Source organism: Cervus elaphus, chromosome 12 (genome assembly GCF_910594005.1).
Source record: "Cervus elaphus chromosome 12, mCerEla1.1, whole genome shotgun sequence".
NCBI lineage: Eukaryota > Metazoa > Chordata > Mammalia > Artiodactyla > Cervidae > Cervus > Cervus elaphus.
The window spans coordinates 28,645,862-28,672,730 of record NC_057826.1 but is presented as its reverse complement, the minus strand read 5'-3'; the positions used below and the strand labels follow the sequence as shown (position 1 = coordinate 28,672,730).

General features: G+C 41.2%; 1 protein-coding gene across 2 annotated transcripts in view; it reads left to right on the top strand.

Moving 5' to 3' along the window:
* PRKCH (protein kinase C eta) overlaps positions 1-26,869 on the top strand; it is a 231,082-nt gene that overhangs the window by 62,258 nt on the left and 141,955 nt on the right. For both annotated transcript variants that reach the window (XM_043918912.1, XM_043918913.1), the window contains exon 2: positions 5,977-6,040. In XM_043918912.1, coding sequence (XP_043774847.1) covers positions 5,977-6,040 — 64 coding nt within the window. The remainder of the gene's footprint in view (positions 1-5,976; positions 6,041-26,869) is intronic.

Below are 26,869 nucleotides of genomic sequence, written 5' to 3'. Positions count from 1 at the left end.
AGAGTCGGACACGACTGAAGCGACTTGGCAGCAATGACTAATAATGTTGATCTTGTCTTTATGTACCTATTTGCCATCTTTATATATGTCTTCTTTGGTGAAATTAAGTGATGAAGCTCATTTTTTAAAAATTGGGTTTTTTTGTTTGTTTGTTTGTTTTAAAACAGAGTTAAGCAATTTCTTTATTTTATGAGAAAAAGATACATGTATTTTCTCCTTATCTGTAGTTTGTCTTTCATTCTCTTGAAAGTATCTTTCAAAGAGCAGACATTTTCATTTAGATGAAGTCCAGTTTATGATTTTGTTTTTTCATGGGTTGCACTTTGGTCTTATATCTAAGAAATATTTGCCTAACCCAAGGTCTCTAAGATTTTCTCTAATGTATTTTTCTTGAAGTATTAAAGTTTTAGGCTTTATATTTAGGTCTGTAATCCATTTTGAGTTAATTTTTGTATAAACTACAGTGTGTGAGTTGAAGTTCAGTATTATGTATAGGAACATCCTATATGGATTCGTAAGAATGCCACATTTTGAAGGCCATTGCTTTCTGAATTTCAGCAAGGACTCAGGAGTTGCCCTCCTCACTAATAGAAGTGGTCTATAGGAAAGAGGGCTTAGTTTATGCTCTTCTCCCTGAATGATTGTTCCAGAAAGAATGCTCAAGGCCTGCATTTGTAAGTGGGACCTCCTGGGCACTCTGACCTCAGCCCTGTTATAGTGGACATTCTGTAAGTACCATAGATGATGACAAGGTAACCCAGGCCCTGATGTGGAAGGCCATGAAGCTGACGAGCAGAGTGACTGAATGACTGGATTTGGGATTCATTGAGCCTTGGGACCCACAGAAGTGAGCTGAAATTCTGTAGAAAAATACAAAGCTTAGGATTTGGGGCCTAATCACTGTTTAGGATGTGGGAAGCAGAGCCTTAGAGCAGGTAGAAAAGGTGCAAAGGTTTTAGTTGATGACACACTCGGGTTGGGTCACTGGATCTTCTCTCCAGTGTTCATGAAGTCTGTAGCTACACCACTAAAGGGCACTGTCAGTGTTGACATCAAGGTTTGTGATAACCTTGCTTTATCCCATTAAGGTTTGGTTGCATCTGTGGGCTGATATTCACTCTTTCATGGGGGTGTGGAGAAATTATCTGGAGGACATTTATCAGAATGGTAAAGGAGGAGAAAACCATGTCCTATATGAAACTGTTTGGAATATCCTTGCTGGTTTGTTAATTTACTCACTCACAAAACCATTTCAGTCCTCTTATGTGCAAGGCACTGTCCTAAGTGACCAGGGCATGATGACTATAACTACAAGTGGGTTCCAACAATGGTCTCTGTAATGGGGTAGAGTTGTCCACTTGTCTAAAAGAGGTCTCGAGACTTCTGTGGTGGTCTAGTGGTTAAGAATCTGCCTTACAATGCAGGGAACACAGGTTCTATCCCTGGTCCGGGAGGATCCCACATGCCGCAGAGCAGCTAAGCCTTCGTGCCACACCTACTGAGCCGATGTGCTTTAGAACCCATGCTCTGTAACGAAAAGCTACCTCAGTGAGAAGGCTGTGAGCAGCAAAGACTCAGCACAGCCATAAATAAATTGATCCCTCTCCCTTATAAAAAACAAGCCTGATGTGTCCCTCTTTACCTGGCAAAGTAATAAAGCTATCTTTGAAAAGTAAAAATAAAAATAAATAATTAAAACAAAAGTGGTCTCAGAAGGTCTTCTATACAAAGTGAGTTTTGAGTTGACTCTCAATGGACAAATAGGAGTTTGACAGTTTAAAAAGAGAAGGATTTTCTAGATAAAAAGGCACATGCCCCAAATCACTAAGCAATAAGCTTCAGACAGGTAATGGGTATTTTCCACCATTTTGACCACATTCTCCATTATGCTGTCTGACCCAAAATCCATTTTGTTGATCTCTCAGCTTATAAATGAAATAACATGCCTCCCCGCAGAGTCTACAGATAATTGAAAGACGCTGAGACACGGGTTGTATGTGTTTGGGATGGTGAGGACGCAGCATGCAGGGCTGTGTGCCCTGCTGAGGAGTTTGGCTGTTATCATAGGAGAGAGAGGACACAGAAGGATTTTAAGTTAGAAAGTGAGACTTTCACTTTTGAAATGTCAGTGGTAACAGCTGGAGGACAATGAGTCTGGAGATAGAAACCAGCTGGGAGGCCAGATCTGCAAGAGGCTAGGTGAGGCAGAGTGGGAAGATAGAGAGGAAGGGGTGGGCTGAGGAGATTCTCAGAAAGTGGACTTGGAGGGATCTGGTAGGATTACGTGCATGTGGGGAGGAGCGTGGGCTGCTGGGAAAATGTGGAATCAGGAATAGGGGGAGTCAATTAGTGGGTACAAGATGAGACTTTGCACTCTGGATGTGTTGAATTAAAGGGACTTGTCTCAATGAGATGTAGAGATGGAGACTTTCAGAAAAGGTGCATAGATAGGTTTGGAAGTAAAGTCTGTGCTTGAGACTTAGGTAAGTGACCATACCCTTTTGGAGGTTCTGATGTGTTTGTGTTTTCTCCTCCTCCAAAAAGATCTCAGGTGGGTTTTGAAATCATGAGGTCTGAATATTCCAATGGGAGGAAAAGGGGACTTAGGATCAGCAGGGTTTATAGAGAGATTCATGAAAGAGGGAAGCTGGCCAGAGCATCAGATACTGCAGAGAAGTCAGCCGAGGGAAAGACAGACACATCTTTGGATCTGACCATCAGGTGCGCACATGGGTCACAGGAGCTGTTTCAGTGCTGGGAAGAGACAGGGAAACAGATTGTAGGGGATGGCATGGGTGTTAGACGGTGTACAGGGGAGGTGATAATTGACTTTATTAAAAATATGACTTATTCTCTTAGGCTGCCAATTTGGATAAACCTTTCTGGGTGCAAGTGATTAAAAAAAAAAAAACCTTACTCAAACTGGCTAAAGGAAAAAGAATGTATGGGCTCAAATAACTGAGAAGTCCAGAAGAATCAAGCAGCGTTTGATCTGAAGCTTTGAATGACATCAAGACCTGGTCTCTTTCTTTCTCAGCTCTCCCTTCTTTATTGGCTTCATTCTGCAGCCCAGTGTCACAAAATGGTGCCAGACCTTCCCAAGTTTCTGTCCTTCCAGATTGAAGTTCAGCTGGAGTGAGATTGTATTTCTCCCTATAGATCCAGGATTCCTGATTGAACCTATTTGCATTTTGTTGCCCAAAGCTGCACCAGTGACTGAGGGTAGGGAGTAGCAAGTACGCAGACGGTGATATAGGGCTTATGTTGCTTTCAGGCCAGTCATCGTGACTGAGGGTATTCAGTGCTCTGCTTGGCAAACTTGGGTCACATGTCCACTCTGAAGCAGGGATAGAATCGCAGCTGAGCCATGGACTAATGTGAGGGCAGGCTAGTTCTCAAAGCTGAAGTGCTGTTGCCAGAAGCTGGCATGGATATTCCACCTAGAGATAAAATATGTGCTACAACTATAGGGGACAATACTAGGGTTGGTGAATGGAAGATATTGGTCACTGCATTTCCACCAAAGGAAGCTGTTGGTTACAGAGAAAGATTACCCTGGGGGACAGGAATGAAAGAGGTCAGCTGCAGTGGTATCAGATGGCTGTCACTGAAAGTGTCTGAACAGCCACCATGAATAGATGCCAAGCCATTGCACTGTGTAGATGAAGCAGATAACCGCTAAGGCCACATTGTCAAACTGTTTCTCTGTAACACAGTAAGGAATACATTTTTACTGTAAAGCCCAGTATGCCCTTATTATGCATACAGAACTGCAAACAATTTTCATGACATGGTACTTTTCCTTCCTATTTGGTTTGTTCATGTTTTCTGTTCCATTTAAAAATCTCTGTTGTATGAAACTCATCACATGATTTTCATGTCTCACTTATGAGTCTCGACCTGCAGTTGGTAAAATCTCGTTCTAAGGTCAGAGGGCTTAGGTGAACTCGGTTTACAGATGGTATTTTGAGTCTGGCTTTTCCAACACGACGGTGGCTTGGGTCAAAATTGAGGCTCAAACCTGTTGCACTGTGAGACCTCCTGGTTCTCCGTGCTGGAGTCTCCTGCTGTCTGGCAGAGCAGCTCCTGACCCATGAGGTGGCGGGACCTTCTTTGTAGGCCATCAGGCAGTGTTGGAGGGAGTTCGCGTGTTGGGTCACAGAGGTGGCCTGGCAGTCTGTCTGTCTGTCGGCTGGCAGCAGCTCCTTCTGTGCCAGCAGCAGTTGATGATGTGAGGTCAGTAGTGTGTGTGCATGTGTGTGGCTCTGACAGGATTTTATATTGAAGATGAGGGAGTGGCTTTTAAAAATAACATATTTTTGACTTGAAACAAGTCAAGGCAGAGAGTGGAGACAATTAGAGACTGACATCCTGTTTAGTCATCTCTCCAGAGAGTTCTATTTTCAGAGCTGTTCTGTAAGGGTTCACAAGTGGTGTTAAGGTAGTTAAGGGGATGTTGTTAAGTTAGCAGTAGTCGTGATGCAAGAAGCTGGTCTGAACACTGGGGTGAATTACAGTGCGGTAACCACGCTTGGTAGTAGTAGACTGAAGGCAGAGAAGGGCAGAGTTTGTAAGAATCAGCTCTTATGTAGATGAAGCTTCCTGAGTCTGTACAGGACAGTACTTTTGTACTGTTTGTCAGTACTTTTGAAAAAGTATAAGCAGCGAGTAGTGTTTAAAGACCGGTGGCAGTGAGCTAGCGTATGGTCAATGCATTTTTTCCCCTTCAGTAGGGGTCACCTGTTGGTATAGTACAAGCAGTAAATAGTACTGTCAAAGTTCTTTGAGGTTGTCTCATGGGAGCAGTGTTAGAAACGCTGAGTAATGATGTCATGGACTTGGAGATGTGAGCACTGAAACAGGGGATGGTTAAGACCTTGCCCAGAGCCACTGTGCCGGTCAGACTGGAGTCCATGTTCTAGTCTGGTTTGAACACTGTACCATATGATTTGCAGCTCACTTAAATTTAATATTCTACTCAAAATACCATCCATTTCTATACTCAACTTCTCCAGACCTTTCTGTCTTCAGGTCAAAGGCAGAACTGAAGTCATGGGCTAAACAAATATTTAAGGACAATTGTAAATTTATGTGTTTAATTACAATTAAAATATTGTAAATTTATGTGTTTGTGTAAGTTTATGTATCAGAATCCATGGCTTAGAGGTGTTCATGGGTAGTTCAAGGTTGGCATGAAGAGGGCAGAGCCTGCCTACCTGGGCCCGTGTGGTCAGAGCAGACATGGAGGGCACTGCCCTGTCCTGGGGCCGTGCTGGGTGAAGGCTTCTGGGAGATGGGCATGTTTTCAGAGGATGGGATCTAGTGAGAAGACGTCCAGCTGCCTCATTGGCAGGATGTCCATCTTGTTTTCTCAGCTCGCAGGTGAGAACAGAAAGGAGCCTTGATATTCCTGTGGACAGCTGAGAGTAGTGAATGCATAGCACATGTACTGCCTGTCCTGGTGCTTCCTGAAGATGGATGGCACTCGAAGTGGTACAGACAGAGACAGCGGTCTTCCAGTCAAGCTCTTTACTTCCCAAAACTACAGGTGTGCGGCTGACCGCATCACATGGGTTCATAGCCTTTTGTGTTGCCATTATTTCTCTACTTTATACACTTGCCACGTGGTTTAGCAAAATATTGTTCTTACAGATGTTGCACATAGTTAGGGATGTTTCAGAAACAGTGACCTTGTGTATGAATGCTTATCAATATCTCAAAGAGCCAAAATGGAAGAGGAGAAATTTCAAGAGAGGGGAAACATTGCAAGGATAGTTTCATTCAGATCTGTTTTTCATCCTTTACAACTTCTTGCACTGTTACTTGTTTCTTGCCCATCTGCTGTTCAGTGAAAGACCGAGATCTGATCTGTGGCTGTGATTTGCACATTGAGGCCTCTCTGGAAAGAATTTTTTGAGATCCACCAAAAGAATACTTCAAAATTAGAATATAACACATTTTCCCCTCTCTTTCTAGGTGGATCTGGAGCCAGAAGGGAAAGTATTTGTCGTAATAACTCTAACAGGGAGTTTCACTGAAGGTAAGAGTGAATTTGGGGTGGTTTCTGGTATTTGTGTACTGTTGAGTTCATACTCAATAGGAATTTCCATCATAGAAATTATAAAAATAATATTTTATAAAAGATACTTTAAAAAATTAACTGTTTAAATTAGGCTGGTTGGTATTTTATTGCCTAATGGTCTACTGGTTTTGGTTGCCAGAGCAAATATATTTGCTAATTCTGGCCATCTTGTGTTTTGTTTTTTATTCATCATCTTCTTAGTTCAAGAAGTTCTTGCCTCTTTTGGTTCATGTCTATTAAGCTGTACTTAAATTTTTGACTTTGGGCCAAACCTTTAGTTTGCCTCTTAATGTATTAAAAATTGAAGGATCATATTCTTTTCCTTATAATCTTTATCTCATCCTGTCCTTCGAGTGATTCTTTTCCTCTTCCCCTGACACTACCCTCACCTCCCACTTTCCTTTATTTTTAATTGAGGTAAAATTTATATAAAGTGAATTGAATAGATCAGAAGTGAAGAATTTGATTTTGACAAATGCATACAACCATGTAACTAGTACTTCAATCCAAGACATAACATTTCCATCCTTCTGAAAGTTCCCTGTGTCCTTTCCTAGTTAATCCCCTGCTGCCAGAGATAGTAAATGCAATATTTTGTTTTGTTTTTTCACTGTAGTTTAGTTTTGTCTTTTCTGGAAGTTCATATAAATGGAACTATAGAACATGTTCTCTTCTGTGTCTGATTTATTTTGCTCAGCATAATTTCTGTGAGATCTATTCATGTCATTGTGTATATTAGTATTCTATTCTTTTTTATTGCTGAATATTTTATTCTATAAATGTAGCACAATTTTGTTTGCTCATTCTTGTCCTGATGGACATTTTGAAGTTTTCCCTGTTTGGGGTTATTATGAAGAATGCTTCCATAAATATTCTTGTACGTAAATTACACCTTGATTTCTCTTGGGTAAATGCCTAGCAGTGGAATTGCTGAATAACAGAGTAGATACATGTTTAACTTTATAAAAAACTCACATGATTTTCCAAAGTGGTTGTATTCTTATATTCCCACCAGCAATGTATGAGAGTTCTAATTACTCCATGTCCTCACCAACATTTAATGTGGTAATTCTCTTTAATTTTAGACATGCTGGTGGCTATGGAATGATAACTTGTATTAATTTGTGTATCAAATTCCTTGCAATTTCTGTCCCTTTTCTAGTGGCTTTCCAGTGTTTCCAATTAATTGTTTTAGAATATATCTCTAAATATTTAATTGTTTTCGTTGGCAAGGTTAGTCCTTTGCAAGCTATTCTACCATTACTAAAATCCTTGCAAAGGTCTATAGAGGTGTGGCTTTATGGTTTGTCTATTTGGTGTTGGCATTTTGCAAATTGGTGACACCTTTGAGAAATGATTGTCTCTTATCACATTCAACCCTTCTCCTTCATGTGGGCAAATTATCTTAAGGTTAGTATTTTTCAACTTGTCTCAATTGTTGCATCTTATCTTTTTGCTCTGGTATTGAAATTAGCAGAAACTTAGGTTACTTGAACATGAAAAAACCATCCAAATTATAGTTTAGGGGTCTTCTGCCTGCTCACACATCTTTTGGTTTTGCTTGGCATTTTGAACAAACAGGATTCATGAGAAAAAATGAATCTGCTCATAACTCAGTCAAATAAAATATAATGTAATATTACCAAACATTGCTGATAGAACATTCTTACAGCACATGGAAGGTGGGTACAACCATGGTATAGACAAACCCAACAGTGAGTGGAGAGGCATGAATGAGGAGTGGGTGAGATTCTGAATATGCTGAACTACCTGAGTATGCTGCCCTAAGTTGCAACAGGCCAGAGGAGTGAGGCCATGTGTGTTAGACCAGGTCTGATGGTGCTGCTGTTGTTACATTACAAATCTTTTTAGAGTTATACTGGCTCTCTAAGAATAAATTTTATTACATTTCTATCTTCCTTAACTGTACACTAGAAACATCAGAACAATGGTACTCGAATAATCCTCAATATTCTCATGGTATTAATTTATTAGTTATGGTGATAAGAAAGGAATGTCAAGTGTTACTTGGGGTGAGTGCTTACTAGGCCATTGCAATAATATTCCTTTCAGAGGTGACCCTGGGTAAAATGGCGAGGCAGGCCAAGTTCATCTTTGGTAATTCCACCTCCCCTTTAAGTTAGTCCTTCCTGTTCTCTGTCTTCAAATGTCTCTTACTCCAGAAAGATGCTCAGTGATCTCCTCTCTCCAGGAACACTTGCTAATAAGGAAGACAGGGAATTCATGGGCTAATTCACACTAAAGTGACAGTGATCGATATCTTCGCATTCTGCCCCTCTTAGGGGGGTGTGTGTGTGTGTATTTTTAAATGATGTTAAAAGGGCTGTTTTACCCATGAGAAGGAGATTTTTAATGTTCAAGTTTCAGGATCTATAGCATCACTGTGTGGGCTGTATTTTAGAAGCTCAGAGCTGATCTCCCTGTCTGTGGGAGCCTTATCTTGTCAGTGTAGCTCCTAGGCTGGGGCTCAACTTGAGCTGGCACGTTGCTGCTGCCTTAGGGCCCAGCTTCCTTGTCAGATGCAGAGAATGTGATGACTGTCTCTGTGCTACGCAAGGAAGGAATGGTGCTCCCCACCCCCACACTCCTGCCTCCGCCGTGACAGCACAGGGACCTGGCTCTGTGAGAATGCCCCTGGTTTGGCCTCTCTCCTGTCAGCCACCCTAGATCATCTCTGGCTATCAGGTGACAGGTCAGCTGGAGAACATTGGGAACTCTAGTTCCCACCTGGGGTCCTGGAGGGCTTTCCATAAAGGAGCAGGGTGAGTCAGGCTTGCCTGGTGTGGCGCAGGCTGTGAAGGGAGCGTTGGCCTGGGATCCCAGAGGGATGGTCAAGGCTCAAGAAATGTTGGTTGATGAAAGAATGAAATAATGCCATTTGCAGCAACATGGATGGACCTAGCGATTATCACAGTAAGTGAAGTAAGTCAGGCAGAGAAAGACAAATACCACATGATATCATTCATATGTAAAATCTAAAAAAATGATACAAATGAACTTGTTTACAAAACAGAAACAGAATCACAGATTCAGAAAATAAATTTATAGTTACCAAAGGGGAAAGCGAAGGTGGGGGAAGGATAAATTAGCAGGTTGGGATTAACATATACACACTACTATATTTAACATAGATAACAAGGACCTATAGCACAGGGACGTCTGCTCAATATTCTGTAATAACCTGTATGTGAAAAGAATCTGAAAAAAGAATAGATATATGTATAACTGAATCACTTTGCTTTGCAGCAGAAACTAACACAACATTGTAAATCAACTATAATATAAAATAAAAGTGAAGTTAAAAAAGAAAGAAATGTTGGTTGAACCTCAGTGTACACCTGATCTATCTCATAGGGTTGTTTGGGAGGTCAGATGATAGAATGTGTAGGAAAGTGTAGAGTCTTCTCTGAAGGCACATCTCCATGTTCCTGTTGTCAGGGCAGCAAGATTCCTGTCCTTCTCCCCACCCCTGCGTGGCACCCATGTATAATCAGCAGGTGTATTTTATTTCGGCACTGTTTTTCTTTTATACTAGAAGCCTCAAGAATTTAGTGGACAGTTTCTAATGTGATGTTGGCTTATCACCATACCTGTTTCCCTTTCATGGCCTGTTCTAGGGGTTCTGCCATTAACCGAGATGCTATAATCCCAAGGCTCTCCTTTAAAAAGCAATTGCTTAAATGGAGGTATGGTCTGTGATACACCAGACTGGCATTAGGAGTTACTGACTAGTCCTTATTTCATCCTGTCTCATCTTCTCATCTTTTGATAATTGTGCTGAATTTGCAGCTAAGGCAAAAGAGTTTTTATTAAATATAAGACATGACATGAGAAATGACATGAGCGATGCCTGCTGGGTACAGACCTGTGATCTCATCACAGATGCTGGGGATATAAAGATGAACAAGATACAGACACTGGAACGAGCTCCTCTGCTGTGGGGGCCCAGGACCCAGCACAGGAATAAGTTCAAGGCACGGTGCTGGCTGGCAGGAACATGTGATCAGATCAGCCAGGAGATTTTAGAGGAAGCTCCACTGGGGAGGAGCATAGTGGAACGATCAATAGAAATATTGCTGGCGGAGGAGAATGTTTAAGAGGGGAAGATAGGTATAGAGGTGAGAGAACAGTGAAGAGTTCCTTAGACTGAGCATAGTGAGAGGGGTGCTGAGTGAGAGGAGGGAGTGCGGTGGGAAGTGCGGCAGAGACTTGGGAGGGCCTCATGCTCGTGGCTCAGTGATAAAGAATCTGCCTGCCAATGCAGGAGACGCAGGTTCAATCCCTCAGTCGGGAAGATCCCCTGGAGAAGGACATGGCAACCCACTCCAGTATAATTGTCTGGGAAATACCATGGACAGAGGAGCCTGGAGGGCTACAGTCCATGGGGTCGCAAAGAGTCAGACACAAACGAGAAACTGAGCCCGCAGGCATGCGTAGGTTTGCCCAGGACAGTCTGAGTTTGTCTGCTGGACCAGTGTAACCACTCACAGCATCATGAGGATCCCAGGTTAGAGGATAAACTGCATGGTTACGCTACTTCTAGGCTCGCAGACATGATGGAGTGCCAGTGAAGGGTTTTAAGGAGTGGGAAAATCTTACTTGGTGGCCATGGGTACCTGGGGCTGGGGGCAGAGGGCTACTAGGATCATAAGAGGAGATGGGTATAGATAGCCAGTAAGAGACAATTAAAGTTTTCTAAGAGAGAGATGGATGGAGGTTCGTGACATTGTACAGGAGATAGGAATCAAGACCATCCCCAAGAAAAAGAAACGCAAAAAAGCAAAATGGCTGTCTGAAGAGGCCTTACAAATAGCTGTGAAAAGAAGGGAAGCAAAAAGCAAAGGAGAAAAGGAAAGATATACCCATTTGAATGCAGAGTTCCAAAGAATAGCAAGGACAGATAAGAAAACCTTCCTCAGCGATCAATGCAAAGAAATAGAGGAAAACAGTAGAATGGGAAAGACTAGAGATCTCTTTAAGAAAATTAGAGATACCAAGGGAACATTTCATGCAAAGATGGGCACAATAAAGGATAGAAATGTTATGGACCTAAAGGAGTAGAAGATATTAAGAAGAGGTGGCAAGAATACACAGAACGGTACAATAAAGATCTTCACGACCCAGATAATCATGATGGTGTGATCACTCACCTAGAGCCAGACATCCTGGAATGTGAAGTCAAGTGGGCCTTAGGAAGCATCACTATGAACAAAGCTAGTGGAGGTGATGGAATTCCAGTTGAGCTATTTCAAATCCTGAAAGATGATGCTGTGATAGTGCTGCACTCAATATGCCAGCAAATTGGGAAAACTCAGCAGTGGCCACAGGACTGGAAAAGGTCAGTTTTCATTCCAATCCCAAAGAAAGGCAATGCCAAAGAATGCTCAAACTACCACACAATTGCACTCATCTCACACGCTAGTAAAGTAATGCTCAAAATTCTCCAAGCCAGGCTTCAGCAATACGTGAACCGTGAACTTCCAGATGTTCAAGCTGGTTTTAGAAAAGGCAGAGGAACCAGAGATCAAATTGCCAACATCCCCTGGATCATCAAAAAAGCAAGAGAGTTCCAGAAAAACATCTATTTCTGCTTTATTGACTATGCCAAAGCCTTTGACTGTGTGGATCACAATAAACTGTGGAAAATTCTGAAAGAGATGAGAATACCAGACCACCTGACCTGCTTCTTGAGAAACCTGTATGCAGGTCAGGAAGCAACAGTTAGAACTGGACATGGAACAACAGACTGGTTCCAAATAGGAAAAAGAGTACACCAAGGCTGTATATTGTCACCCTGCTTATTTAACTTATATGCAGAGTACATCATGAGAAATGCTGGGATGGAAAGCCAAGCTGGAATCAAGATTGCTGGAAGAAATATCAATAACCTCAGACATGCAGATGCACCACCCTTATGGCAGAAAGTGAAGAAGAACTAAAAAGCCTCCTGATGAAAGTGAAAGAGGAGAGTGAAAAAGTTGGCTTAAAGCTTAACATTCAGAAAACTAAGATCATGGCATCTGGTCCAATCACCTCATGGGAAATAGACGGAGAGACAGTGGAAACAGTTCAGACTTTATTTTTTTGGGCTCCAAAATCACTGCAGATGGTGACTGCAGCCATGAAATTAAAAGACGCTTACTCCTTGGAAGGAAAGTTCTGACCAACCTAGATAGCATATTAAAAAGCAGAGACATTACTTTGCCAACAGAGGTCCGTCTAGTCAAGGCTGTGGTTTTTCCAGTGGTCATGTATGGATGTGAGAGTTGGACTGTGAAGAAAGCTGAGCGCCGAAGAATTGATTCTTTTGAACTGTGGTGTTGGAGAAGACTCTTGAGAGTCCCTTGGACTGCAAGGAGATCCAACCAGTCCATCCTAAAGGAGATCAGTCCTGGGTGTTCATTGGAAGGACTGATGCTGAAGCTGAAACTCCAATACTTTGGCCACCTGATGCGAAGAGCTGACTCATTTGGAAAGACCGTGATGCTGGGAAAGATTGAGGGCAGGAGGAGAAGGGGATGACAGAGGATGAGATGGTTGGATGGCATCACCAACTCGATGGACATGGGTTTGGGTGAACTCCGAGAGTTGGTGATGGACAGGGAGGCCTGGTGTGCTGCGGTTCATGGGGTCACAAAGAGTTGGATATGACTGAGCAACTGAACTGAACTGAAGAGAGAGATTACTAGAACTGGAGTTAAGTTGGAATCTGTGGGGATAAATGGAGAGTGGGGGACAGCTATGGGAAATGTATAGGTCTTAAAACCAGCAGGAATTGGCAGTTCATGGGGTGTCCGGGATGAAGAAGGATGAGACTCCAGTGATGCTCAGAGGATATCGTGTAGTCATTCACCAGACTAGAAACATAGCAGTAGAAGGTGGTGAATTCAGCTTTGAGCAGGTGGAGTTTGAGACACTTGGGAGAAATACAGGAGGAGATGCTTAGTAGCAATAAGAGTCTAGAGTTTGTTAAGGCATCTAGGCGTGAGATGTAACTATGGCTGCCAGTGGGAGACTGGGACCCACTGAGAAGATTTAGAAAACCAAGGTTGACTAAGTGCAGAACTCTGTGGAACACCAATAATTAAGAATCTGGCTCACAGATTATAATTTGTCAAACTCACCCAAACTCTGTTGAAGGTTTACTTAATGAACACTCTTTTTGTTAGTATATTTATTACTTATTCAATAATATTTGAGTGCTTACTGCATGTTAGGGACTGTTTTGCCAGATGGTAGAACATCTTACAAATTGACATCAAAATGTTTGCTAATGAAGTTTGAAAAAAGTACAGACATAAAGGACTTTTAGAAAAAAAAGTTACACATAAATTGGTGTTAACATCAGTAGCTTCACAATTTGATCATGAAGTGTGCTATGTATAGATTTATGTTTAATGCTAAGATGAGAAGATGAGCCCGCTTCAAAACCTAACATTGAACTGAGATGGAGCAAGAAAAACTCTTCATGGAGATCCGTCACAGAGCTGAAGGCATAACATTGTCAACTGGATCAAAAACCCATCACCATTGTTCATATTAAGAAAGATGTTATCACTCTTGATCAGATATAGAATTCCCCTCAGCACAGCTGCCAAGACACAGTTGAACTGACTTACTGTTTTCAAAGGGCTGTCTCATTTCATTCTTTATTTCATTCTGACTAAGCCTTTCTGGAGCTAACCACTGGATCAGCCACCTAATCGAGCTGAAATTTTATTAAAGTGATGAAAGAAACCTGGACTTCTAATGCAATCTCTAGATGCTGTCACTGTGGCTCTGTTTGATGGTCACTATGCTGGACTAGTTCTTACCTGGAAGAGTGGAGTGGCCAAGAAAAAGAAAGTTTGAAGTATCGTTGAAAATGCGTTGAACTAAACTCATCACTTTTTTAATTGGAAGAGAAGCAACAAAAGAAATTGTTAAAATAGTGATATCCCCTCAACAAATCAAAAAAGATGTTGTTGCACTGTAATGCTATTAAGAAATACAGTGTAAGATTTGAAGATAGTGTAGTTTATATAAGTGAAGTTTGCCTGGATTCAGGATATCTCATACTTCAATGATTGGCCCACAGAGCGAGAACCAAATGACGTGTGTTTCCTTATGGGAGTACACTATCCCATTTGTGAAGTAGTCTTGCCAAAAAATCAAGCCCAAATCTGGTGAGGCTTCCACATTTAACCACCACTGTGGAGGGAATAGGGGGATAGGAACACATTTAAAATGATACCACGAGATACAATCAGCAAAATTCAAAATGTGGAAACATTTGATAAGACAAGAGACTTGCTTCCTTTGACTAAAAATTGGAAGAGAAAAAAGAGAAGGGAAAACCAAAAATAGCAAAAGATTAAAAATTGGAAGAAAAAAGGAAAAAAGGAGAGAAAACCAAAATAACAAATGAGAAACATATTAACCACCTTCAACATGTGAAACATATCAAGCAAGAATTGCAAAACGAACTCCCAGGATACAACTGGGAAAATGTATGACTGTATACATCATAATAATAAGGAATTATTAACCTTATTTAGCTGTGATTGTGGCATTTTGGTTGTTTAAAATAGAGCATCTATGAGCGATACATACTGAAATGTTTACTGATAAAATGATTTCTGAGGTATACTTCAGAGTATTCCAGAGGTGGAAGAAGGGGAGAGAGGGTACAGATAAAACCAGATTGGCCACAAGTTGCCTCTTGAAGCTAGATGACAGTTACATGTAGGTTTATAAGTGTGACTACTTTTTCATGTGTTTGAAATTCTCCTTAATAAGAAATCAAAATTACACATTTAAAATACCTATTTCCTAAACAAAAAACAGTATGTGGGTTGCCTCTGGAACATCCAAATGATGCTTTAACTTTGAATACATGATATCTATTCTCATTTATAAATTAAAGCTGGTGTTTTTTATCTCTATACATTTTATCCTTAATTCCCTATTTTTATGTATGACGAAGAGGAAGAGTTAAACATTTAAATGACTAGAGTACTTCAGAAATATTTTTAAAGATTCTAAATAAATACTAAGCTGTGAGTCAAAACCTGCAGGTAGGAAGAAATGAGTAAGACAAATCCTTTCGTTCTGTCGTAAAGTTCTCACTCATAACCAATGACAGGTAAATCATCTATTAACAATTACATAACACTTTGCCCTTAGAAAGTTTCATTTTAAGATAGTTTTCTTAAAGAATGACGTAAAGCAAAAGAATTAATGGTAGACAAATCTTGTGGACATGTCTTTTCCCCAGAGTTCCCCAAGCAAAGTTGAGAGTATTCTGTACCAGTTTGGAGGAAAAAGTGATTTCTTAAAAGATAAACAAAAATACAGTCTGACAAAGAACCTGTCATTTGTGGATTTGAAGCTCATCGAGAAAGCGTCACTGAAGCTTTGAATTGCCCCCCTCTTTCAGACTCTTAGATTATGTTACTTGGAGCTAATACTCATTTCCCCTGGGGAGAGGATGGAAAGTGCTGGAATTTTGGTATCTGCCTAAAGTATTCTTTCTTCTAAGGGAGTGCACTATAAGGTTGAGTGAGATTCTGATCTTTTTGAAACATTTTCCCTCAGATTTCCTGTGTCAAACCACTGGTTTACACGTAATTATGTTCTCTGCTAAATCATCATGGCTGCATGCACCAAGGCAGATGAAACGTGTGTTAACTGCTTGGAGGCTGCAACTCACAGTTTCTCACACTCTCTGTGCGTCATTTTTAAAGGGGGAAAAGTCATCTCTGATGGCAGTTTTCAGTATTCCTTTCTCATGTTTCAAGCCTGGGGACATATTGTTGATATAAAGTTAGCTTTTTGAAAAAATACGTATTCTTTCTGTACATTCAACCTGAGGGATGAGTGGCTACTTCAGTCCTCCTGGTGGTCCAAGCAGTTCTGTGGCTCCCACTGGAAATGACTGCTGGGTTGGAGACAGGGCTGGGGGGTAACAAAGAGGCATTGAGGCAATGGGGAGACAAGGAAAGCTGGAAAAAGAAATGATCTTTTTAAAGAATTGAGGCTAAACTGCCCATGTCATGGTTGACCTGATCCTCTTTCCCATGAGAGCAGGCTCATTTATTGAGCTCCTTCTGAGGACCAGACACTGTGCTCAGCCTGAAACTGAGCAAGGAGCAATAGCAGCTCTTGTTTCATTTTCTTCCAGTAGCAAGATAGCCTCTTACCCTCCTAATAGTTGCTGTCTATATGTTCATGCCATCATGCATATTATTTCATTTGCTCCTCACAACAAACTTCTGAGGCTGATATAGTTCTCAGTATGCAAGCGGTGAATCCAGCTCAGGGATGCTGAGTTGCTATGGTCTCCTGAATAATGAGTGCTGGAGCCCAGACACAAGCTCAGACTGGGATGCTGAGGTCCACGATCTTCCTAGGCCATCCACTATCTGGGAGGTGTTTCCATGTTTTCTCTTTATTCTACCTTGGATAAAAACTGCCCTTTAGGTGATATAATCCCAACCTTCGCAGAGTTTTGTTTTCTTTTGGGATAATGTTCTTTTGTGAAACTTTCTTTGGATTCCTCCTTCTTACACCTAAAGGTTGATAGTAACCTGGGAAAGGTACTACCTTCTTAAATACCAGGTATAGATCAGAGAACTCTGGGAAGACTGAGCTTGAGATTTGCTGAGTTTTACCATCATCATCAGTATGTTCTCTTATTGAAAGCATTAAACTAGAACTTGGAAAAATTTTAAGTCAAACAAGTTCAGTTAGCATATGATTGCTATATTTGCTTAGTTATGTCTCAACCATTGTTGGCTTCATTCTGACTACTTCTGTTACTTTCATCGACTATTGATGATGAACTTTTAAATGGTTCCCAAAGTGTGGTCCTGCAGATCTCTGGGAGTTCCAGAATATTCAACCCTGATTATTCATTGGAAGGATTGATGCTGAGTCTAAAGCTCCCAATACTTTGGCCACCTGATGTGAAGAGCCAAATCATGGGAAAAGACACTGTTGCTCAGAAAGATTGAAGTCAAAGGAGAAGAGGGTGGTAGAGGATGAGATGGTTCGATAGCATCACTGACTCAATGGACTTGAGTTTGAGCAAACTCTGGGAATAGTGAAGGACAGGGAAGCCTGGTGTGCTGCAGTCCATGGGGTTGCAAAGAGTCGGACACAACTTAGGGAGTGAACAACAACAATGCATAAGGCACTCTATACTACAATACTATTGTGTCTCAAGAAAGAACACTTGAATAATTGATCTACTTTTTTCACCCCATGGGACACCATTTTTACTTGAAAGAATGACAAACTGTAGTTATGGAGACATAGGATTTTGTCAGGTATTTTCTTAAAAATGAATGAAATGAGCTTTTTATTTCCAAGCAAAAAGCTGAGTATGATGCTAGTGATAAAATTGGATCCTGCAAGGCATGGGTAGAATTTTAGAAATTTTATACTCACCATATGAGCTTGTCAGCTTGCAATACTTAAAAAAAAAATGACTTTTCTTATGAATTTGTTGTTTATTAACAATTGTGAGGTTTTTTTTTAAATATTGTAAAATAGGTCAACATTTGGAAGAAGATCTGCATAACTCAGTAAACCCTCATTTTCAAAATGACCGATACAAAATGTTACAAAGCCATGCATGAGTCAAGGATCCATTGAAAGCTTAAGATAGACTAATTGATTTAGTGTAACAGTATAAAAATCTTATTGATTATATAGATTCTACATTGCAACTAACTCTTAAACTACCAGTTGTCAAGTTTTGGTATAGAATTAAAGAAGCACCTGAAAAAGCTATTAAAACACTCTCTTTTCCACTACTCTCTGTACGAGGCTAGATTTTGTTCATATACCTCATCTAAAACAGTGTTGTAGAAGATGGCATACAGAAGCAGATCTAAGAATCCTACTGGCCTCTGAGTCACACTTTAAAGGGATTTGCAAAATTGTAAAACAATGCCACTCTTCCCACTTAATTTTTTTTTTAAATAAAGTTCTCTTTCATAAAAATGTTATTTATGTTAACGTGCAATGGACTTGTTATTGTTTTAAATGAATAAAATTTGTTAAAGTCTCAATTTTAATTTCTAACATGATAAATAACAGTAGAGAGAACCCACATAAACAAACTGAGCCCTTGATTTTTAAGACTAGAAAAGGGTCCTGAGGCCAAATTATCTCTAGAATTTCTAGTTATCTCCCCTTTAATTTTTCTTTCAGAAGTCCAGCACTTTTTGTGATAATTTAAAGAAGAAGGAACTGACAAGCTTTTGTGTCTGCTCTACTGGGACTGATGTTAGGTGACAATTAGGTGATATACGCAACAGAAAAATTCAGTCATTTTTTGAAACTGTTATCCTTTTTCTCTAATTATTTTTTACCGTGTGGTGTACTTCTGCAGCCGGTTTTTCTTATAAGCCCTTTCTCATAAAAATAGGGAGGTCAGGAAATGACACCCAAACTACCCAGAAACCTGTGGTGGTTTCTAACTTTAGAGATGCTGCTGTCGGTAGCTTGATGCTAAACCTTTGCTTGATTTGAGCAGAACAAGGCAGTCGCAGTACTTCTGAGCAAGTGGTCAGAGCTGTTAGCACTAAAAGCTGAACCACAAAAATAGCTCAAAAGCCAATGGATGGCAGCATCCACAGATTCACCTCCTGTGACACTCACCCACCAGCATGTTCATCTGAAATCAAGATTCGTGCAGAACACAGAGCCTGACTAGTATCTTCATTTTCTCAAGTTTCTTTTTTTTTTTAGTTGGAATTACACTCATGCAAAATTCTCTCAGTGGAGCTGAGATCTGGGGAAAACAGAAATGATTTAATTTTTTGATAGAAAAATTAATTGCTACAGAGTCTGGTTTCATTGTGCTTCAGTCTCATTTCCAGCAGCCCCAGTGCTCTCTGCTCTTATTGTTTGAAATGAGCAAGGCAGCAGAGGTTCTGTGCGCCAGGCCAGTTATATTGACATCCCTTTTAGTAGGGTTTTTCCCCAGTAATGCCTGTGTCAGTGGGCAGGTGAAGAGGCAGGAAGAGCTGTTTCTTCTCCCCTGAAACTTGTCATCAGCATTAGGATTTCATCCTGGTGTTTGAAATTTCTGTTCAGCACTATATGACTTCCTATGTGAGGTTGAGAGTGGGCGAGGGGAGCCTTAGTGGTCTAGGGTTTGAGACACATTCTCTGTGTATGTCAGAGATTGCCTTTGATTTTCCTAAGCGGCAGCTTAGTTCTAACATTGTTTTGGAGAAAGTCGGTTGCTATCTCTGTGAATTTACTTGGGTTACACAATTTACTGGGTTGGGCAGTACTTCTAAATTATCACCACTTGGGTCCAGTGGATCAAGAGAACTCTCTCTGGACACACAGTGTGTTTACGTATAACATGTGATATATGTATGCATGCATGTGTGTAGGTAGGTACTTACTAATGACATTGAGTTTATTCCTATAGTACTCAAAGTTTGGTGTGTGAGCGGAGACACAAACAACTAGACAAATTAACATAATATGCCAAGTGGTAAATGCTATGGAAAAAATAGGGCAGAGTGAGGGGACAGAGATGAGGACTGTGTGTGTGCTGTTCTGTTCAAATTAGGTTGGTGTTAGAGCTGCCGACCTAAAGGGAAGGAGGGACCATGAGATTGTGTTACGGGAAGAGGGGACAGGAAATACAGAAACCTTCAGTGGGGAGTGTGGAGGGGGAGTGAGTGTTAGCAGAGGAGAAGATTGTTACTGAGCGCTCAAGTTCAGGGGAGGTACTAGCATCCTCGTTGACAAAGTCTGCACCCTGTTAATGTTGCTTCCCTTATCAGGAACACATCTTTGTTAATTGAGTGAAGTTCACCTATATTTGATGCTGTCTTACCATCTGGCTGAACATAATCTTTCTTCTTCGTCTGGGAGCCCATAGAGCACCATATTTACATCCACTTATAGTGATTTAATGTAAGTTGTTAAGCAAAAACTTTTAAATTTATCATGAAGACTATCCTGAGTTCTGTGCATTCCATCAGGGTTTCTTATTGTTCTAAACTACATTAGGATCAGTTGCATAGTTTAATATGCATTAAAAGTTCAAATGTACTATCTGGCAATATATAACAGTTCCATACACTACTAAATATAATTAGGTATAATTCAAATTCAATTATAGGTTATTAGGAAATTACTCTTATTCACCTGACCTATCTAAAACACAGTCAGAAAATTTGGTTCAGCTAGAATCTTCTGTCCATGAATGTGGCGGAAACTCACTTTTGTTGAGTTTTAATAAATGCTATGACATTTGGAGAAGTAAGTAGGTTAAAGGTCAGTCTGGGCACATAGGAGACTTAGTATATAACTTTTTGAAGGTTAATTCTTACTGCATTTTGTGTAAACAAGGATATTTCCATTATCTGAGTCCTTCAATTGAGAATTACCAAGTCCTGAAAATCGGGCTTCAAAAAGTATGAAATGGCAAGAGAGGAGGATCTGTTCTAGAACAATGAAATCACTTGAGAATTTTGAAAAATGCAGATTTTTTTTTCAGGCCCCAGACTGAATCAGAATCTCCTGGGAAGAGGCCAGGAAAACAGATTCCTAATAAGCACTTAGAGTGGTTCTAATGTTTGGCCAAGTTTGAATGCCCCTGTTATACTTTAAATCATATCTAATTTGATTAATGGAAAATTTTGGTGATTGGGAGGAAGTTTACAGGTTGAAAAAAAAAAAGGAAAAAAAACTGCATAGCAGAGTGTATTACTTTGCTCTAGTCTTTTAACAGTTGACAAAACCCCAAATGCATTTTTTTTTAAGAAACTTTAAAATGCTGTGACATAAACAGGTCGGGTTACAGTTTTTGCACCTTTGGGAGAAGAAAATGAGACTCAGAGGCTAAGGGCCTTGCTTAGTATATATGTATATATGTCTAAATTTGGTGCTAATGCTGAGACTCAAATCAGGATTGAATGCATAAAATCAAGATGGGAATGTTGGCTTTGAGACAACTTCTAGGCGTTTCCCCTTCTCTTTGAGTAGCTGGGATCAGGAAAAGGCGATTTAAAGTGATTCCAGTTACAATAGAAGCCAACATTTAAAAAGCAACATATATGTTTTAAAAGATTTGATTGGTGTTCTGTCTTTAAAAATGACAAGAATTATGAAAATGTCTTTCATCTTTTATTTATCAGTATTTGTGTTACAGTGGCACCTGTATGCTAAGTCTTAGAGCCAAGAACAGATTAAATAACTCAGTATGTACTTTTCTGATTCAAACGTTTTATATCTTCCACTTTACACTGACTTTCTCAGCACTCTCATGAAGAGAGTTATTTTTGCAAAAATATTTGAAGGTATCATCAAGTTTTCTGAAGGCCGGGCATAGCTCCACTGGTGTTGATCTCCTACTCGGTGGTGGTGAACCTGATACACAGATTTACTTTGTCAGGGGCTTAGCTGTGATTGGGCTTCCCTGGTAACTCAGACAGTAGAAAATCCACCTGCAATGTGGGAGACCTGGATTCGATCCCTGGGTCGGGAAGATTCCCTGGAGGAGGGCATGGCAACCCACTCCAGTATTCTTGTCTGGAGAATCCTCTGAATAGAGAAGCCTGGTGGGCTACAGTCTATGGGGTCGCAAAGAGTTGGACATGACTAAGCAACTACACACAGCACAGTAGCTCTGATTGGAGCAGGTTGTCAACCAATTCCAAGACTTGCATCAACTACAAGGTCTCGCTTTGACCCCGCACCTGATTTCTATTGTGTAACTTGTGTTATGGAATATAGCTGATACTCAGAAAATGAAAACAGCAGCTGTTCGCATGGTGAGCAAGAATTAGGATAGTTTTAAGCAAGGAGGAATGTCAGAGAAGGGGCTAGTTTAAAAGTGTTCCCTTGATGATTATGCTTTGAGCATTTAGTTCACCTATATTAATCTCACTATTACAGGGATTTTGATAATGAAAACTCAGTTGATGAGTTTGGGTGTCTCAGTGGAATGAAATGAATAACTTATTTATTAGAAAAGGTGTAATAACTCTGAAATAAGCCTGGATGGCATCACTGGCTCAATGAACATGAGTCTGAGCAAGCTCCAGGAGATGGTGAAGGACAGGGAAGCTGGCATGCTGCAGGCCATGGAGTGGCAAAGAGTCGGACATGAAAGAGTAACCGAACAACAACAGTTAAGTCTGTAGTGTTCAGAAATCATTATGTAGAAGTGACTGCATGTCTGGGTACCACTGTCTCACCTAATGGTTGCTTAGAGTCTACCCAAAGGAGTGCCTAAAAATACCCGGAGGGGTCCTTCCAGCAGTGAACTTTAGGGAAGTTCATTGACAAAGACTGAACTTAACTGTCAGGGGGAACCATTAATTTTGTTAAACTTATTAACAAGTGATGATTCAGTAGGACTGATGCCTCCTGCTGGCCCTTCAGGATACCATGGGGACACTCAGCCAAGATGCAGAAGGAATAGTATACGAGTCCTGCTCAAGGGTGCCTTTGACCAGTCAGCGAGTGTCTTGTTCTATGCCTCTGCCTCATGGGCTGCACATTCTTAGTGGATATTCTAATCACTACATTCTTGATAGTGCCTCCGTGAATGCTGCAGGGTCACTCTAAGTCCAGCCTTGCAGATGTTCTCTTTCATGTGCAGGATATTCACTCTATGCTAGCTCTGTCTGTTCGGTCCTCTCTCTCTCTGCCTCTAACCAGGAACCATGAACTTCCCATGGGCTGAGACTGGCCTGCAGGCGGGTTTGGTTTGGTATGTGGCACAGTGCAATGCTTTTGAAGTGTTTCAACTTGAACTCTTCAGACCCAGGGTTCTCCAGGGCACCCCTGTCCCCAGCACTCCCAGTTGTCTTATTTCCTCTGACTTCACATCTCCATGTCTCCACCTCTCAGCTTGCAACCCCAGATGAGTGTTTGTTCAGTGTTTCTTCTTGGCAGTGTGTAGTAGCCGTGGGGCACTCTTAATTGTTTTTTTAAGGGGAAGGATCACTTTGCTGGAGTCAACTGAAAACACTTTCCCTTCGCTGAAGAACATAAAGGTTCCTCTCTTGCACCGTTTAGCATCCCAGCCGACCCCAGAAGCACTCCCACTTCTGGTTTGGGGTCAGACGGCGTCTCATGGTCTGGGGAGTTTTAGGGGGAAGGGTAGGGAGAGAACTCTTTCTCTTTTATTTTTTTTTTAAATCAAGAAAATAAGTCAGGCTTTTAGATAATAGGTCTCCAGGTTCCTGAATACCCCCCAAAGTTCATTTCTGGTGTTCATGTTAACCCTGTCATTAACAGAACCACATAGATACAGTCCCCTGGGAACTGCTGTCAGGGGAGGGGGTCTTTTACTGTGCTCGAGATGTGGGGTTGGTGGTAGAAGGGCATCAGCTTTAGATCAGATGGACCCGGCTCTGCTTCCTGCGCTTCCCAGCCGTGTGTGACCTTGAGCAATGGTTGCCTTATGTGAAAAGCACAAGACTGGTGGTGTCTACCCCCAGGACTGCTGTGAAGGTTACATGAGATGATACATGCTTGCACACACCCACAAAGTATTGTATATGGCCTGATGCATGTTATGTACCCACCCATTTGGGAAGGAAATCCATACCTGATATATTTCCATGTACTTTGTGGTGCATCATCTAAAAGACACTGGGAAAGATATAATAACATAAGCCTCCTTTCTCGGCCATCGTTTCAAATCCTAGACAGTGCTTGAACCTGTCGTGGATTTCATGTTCTGGAAGGGTACACGGTACATTCCAGTCTGTGTATCTAAGTGCTTTTGATGGGAGCTGCTATCAGTGAAGCCCTGGATGGAAAAGAAGGTATGGGAAGGATTCTCTCCCTATAACGGGATGTTGCTTCACCAGTTTCCTGCTTGCTAGGTCTCAGGGATCATAGGTTGCCCCTCTTCCTAAATTTGCCCACCATACCCAATACTACATCTTTTCCCAAGTCATCCTTTCAGAGTTTAGCCAATGCCTGGATGGATTGTATGGTGTCTCCTTGTGAGGGCTGAAGGGGTGTGTGTGTGTGTGTGTGTGTGTGTGTGTGTGTGTGTGTGTGTGTGTGTGTGTGTGTGTGTGTGTGTGTGTGTGTGTGTGTGTGTGTGTGTGTGTGTGTGTGTGTGTGTGTGTGTGTGTGTGTGTGTGTGTGTGTAACTGCCACGATCGCTCCATAGGAATGCTGACAGGACAACAGGACAGGCATTAGAGTCTACACCCTTATCTAGCATGACCCAGGGAGCAGTGGGTCCAGGGAACTGTCCTTTGAGATCATATTGTAAACCAGTTCCCAGGGTTGGCTGGTTCCTTTGGTGCAGATATGTAGATGTAATGAGTACCTTCTTCCATAGCTCTTTTAAGAAGAATGAGTTAATAAGATATTTCTAGGTCCCAGAATAAAGGTATGTTTTAAAAGCAGATTATATGTGCTACTTGAGGATGAGATGGTTGGATGGCATCACCGACTCAACGGACATGAGTTTGGATAAACTCTGGGAGTTGGTGATGGACAGGGAGGCCTGGCGTGCTGTGGTTCATAGGGTCGCAAAGAGTCGGACACGACTGAGTGACTGAACTGAACTGATATGTGCTACTTGCTGTTAATTTCTTATCCCTAGAGGACTTAATCTGAAGTGCCAGCTTGGACATTGTAAGTTGTCGGGTGGCATTGGCCTTGGCTCCCTGTCTTTTCTCCTGTACCAGGATTTTGTTAGGCTTGGTCATCAGGCTGATGACCAAAGTGCTGTCCATCAACTCGGAAAAGCACTAACTGTTTTCTTTTGTTGTTTATTCACACCTTGCAATTGGTTCACTGCATGTGGATGTTTTTGTAGCCTTTAGTCTTTTCCCAAATATTTGCCTTAGTTTATTAAATTAGTTTCTCATTTATCAGTCAAAGTGTGTGTTGACTTTTGTGGTTTTTAATTTTACAGGCTTGGTTGTCTTTGTATTACCAGATGGTGTCTCTTGTTTGAGCCCATAAGCAGGGTTTGTTTGCAGGCTGGCTTATTCTGTTTAGGGCTTAACCACCACCCAGTTCCTTCTTAACTTAAGGATGATGTTCTATTCAAGTGAAAATCCATCTCTAAACCCAGTACTTAATTATTAATTAAAATATCTCTTGCACATTTTGGAGGCAAAATTACAACTTCACTGCACATGAAGGAGGAGTGCATGCTGAAAATCTGTGAACTTCTGTGTGGATTTAGATTAGGTTAGCCTCTTTGTTGCATGGTACACGTAGGGAGGGTAATACGAATCCAAAAGGCTGAGGGTAGGGAAGCCTGACAGGTGTCATCAAACAGTGTTAAAGACTCTCTTCTTCTAGGGGTCTTGGGGAAGTGCTGCTGTTTGCAAGGGTGAACAAGAATCTAGATCTGGGAGCTGGCTTCTTTCTTCTAGCACTGTTTCCAACTCATGGACTGTGACATGGGAGCTATCATGGTTAAGGTCCTCTTTCTGCAGTCCTCACCATATTCTTGGATGCTCCCCCATCCCTTCTCTCAGGTGGAGTCTATGGACTCTCTGAATTGAGGAGATGGGGATCTGAGGGTCCATAAAGAAGAAGGCAGCTAGAGATCTCCGGCTAGAATAGCAGAGTGGAGACAGCTGCCAAGAAAAGGAACTCCACAAATATGCAGAGTGACCCCTTTAGTATTTGAGTTCTAGTGAGGATAAGAAAATACCTGGGGCAGGGGAAAGAGTCCCCCAAAAGAATTTTAGAGAGAACTCTGCCTGGTGCTGACAAAGGGCCAGGAATACTGCCGGTTCCTACCAACTGGATGGGAAAATACCAAGATTCAGGGAGCACTGAGTTGAGTATACAGAAAGGTCTTGCCTCCCTGGTGATGAATAACTAGCACTAGGCTGAGCACTGTTCTAGCCCACTTAAAAAATCTAAAAATCAAAATTTGATAGGATCAAACAATGTCCAAGTAACTTCCCTGTGTCCCTGAGCAAAGCTCAAGATTCTGGAATACAAAACTATCCAGTACTCAACAGGTAAAGTTGATAATGTTTGGCATCCTATCAAAAACTACCAGACCTGCAAAGAATCAAGAAAACGTGACCTATAATGGAAAATCAGTTAACTAGTTGAAACTGATCTAGAACTAATACAGATGTTAGGATTAGCATTAAAACAGTTATGATGACTATTCCCTATGTTCAAAAAAGTGAAATACAGAGAAGGAAGATATAAAAAAATCCCACAAATTGGATCCTCCAACATGATGTACCTAAGTCAGGCCTTTTATAAGTTAATCCTAATGCTACTTCCATCAAATTCACATGACCCAAATCTGGCCCCTACTGATTTATCTGATCACTAAGCCCATCCTGGTCCGTTCAGTGTTCTCTTGATCCTAGATTAGGGGTCACCAATCAGTGTTGACTCAGTGATGCCAGGAGTTAGTTGTACCTTTACTTTCCTTCATGCCTGCTCTGCCAGTGCCAGACGTAAGCAATTATTCTACAGCACTGCTCCTGGGACAAGGAATGCATCTGAATTCTCAGTGTATAACCAGGTGCTCAGCAAAAATTCGTGGTTTTTCAGCAACTCCAAAACCATTATACTTGCAAGCCTTTTTTGCCCTCTCAAAAAATTCTGGTTCTAATACTCTGCTAAAATATATCCTGCAATAACTTCTATCTTTATGTGCCCACTGTCTCTCAGTATGGCTATTTCCTTTCTTCCTTTCTGCCGGTTGCCAAGGAAACCTCTCTTCTCACAGAGGCTACACCTTTTTCCTGGGCAGATTCATCGTCTCTGGCCTCTTAATGTATTCTTACT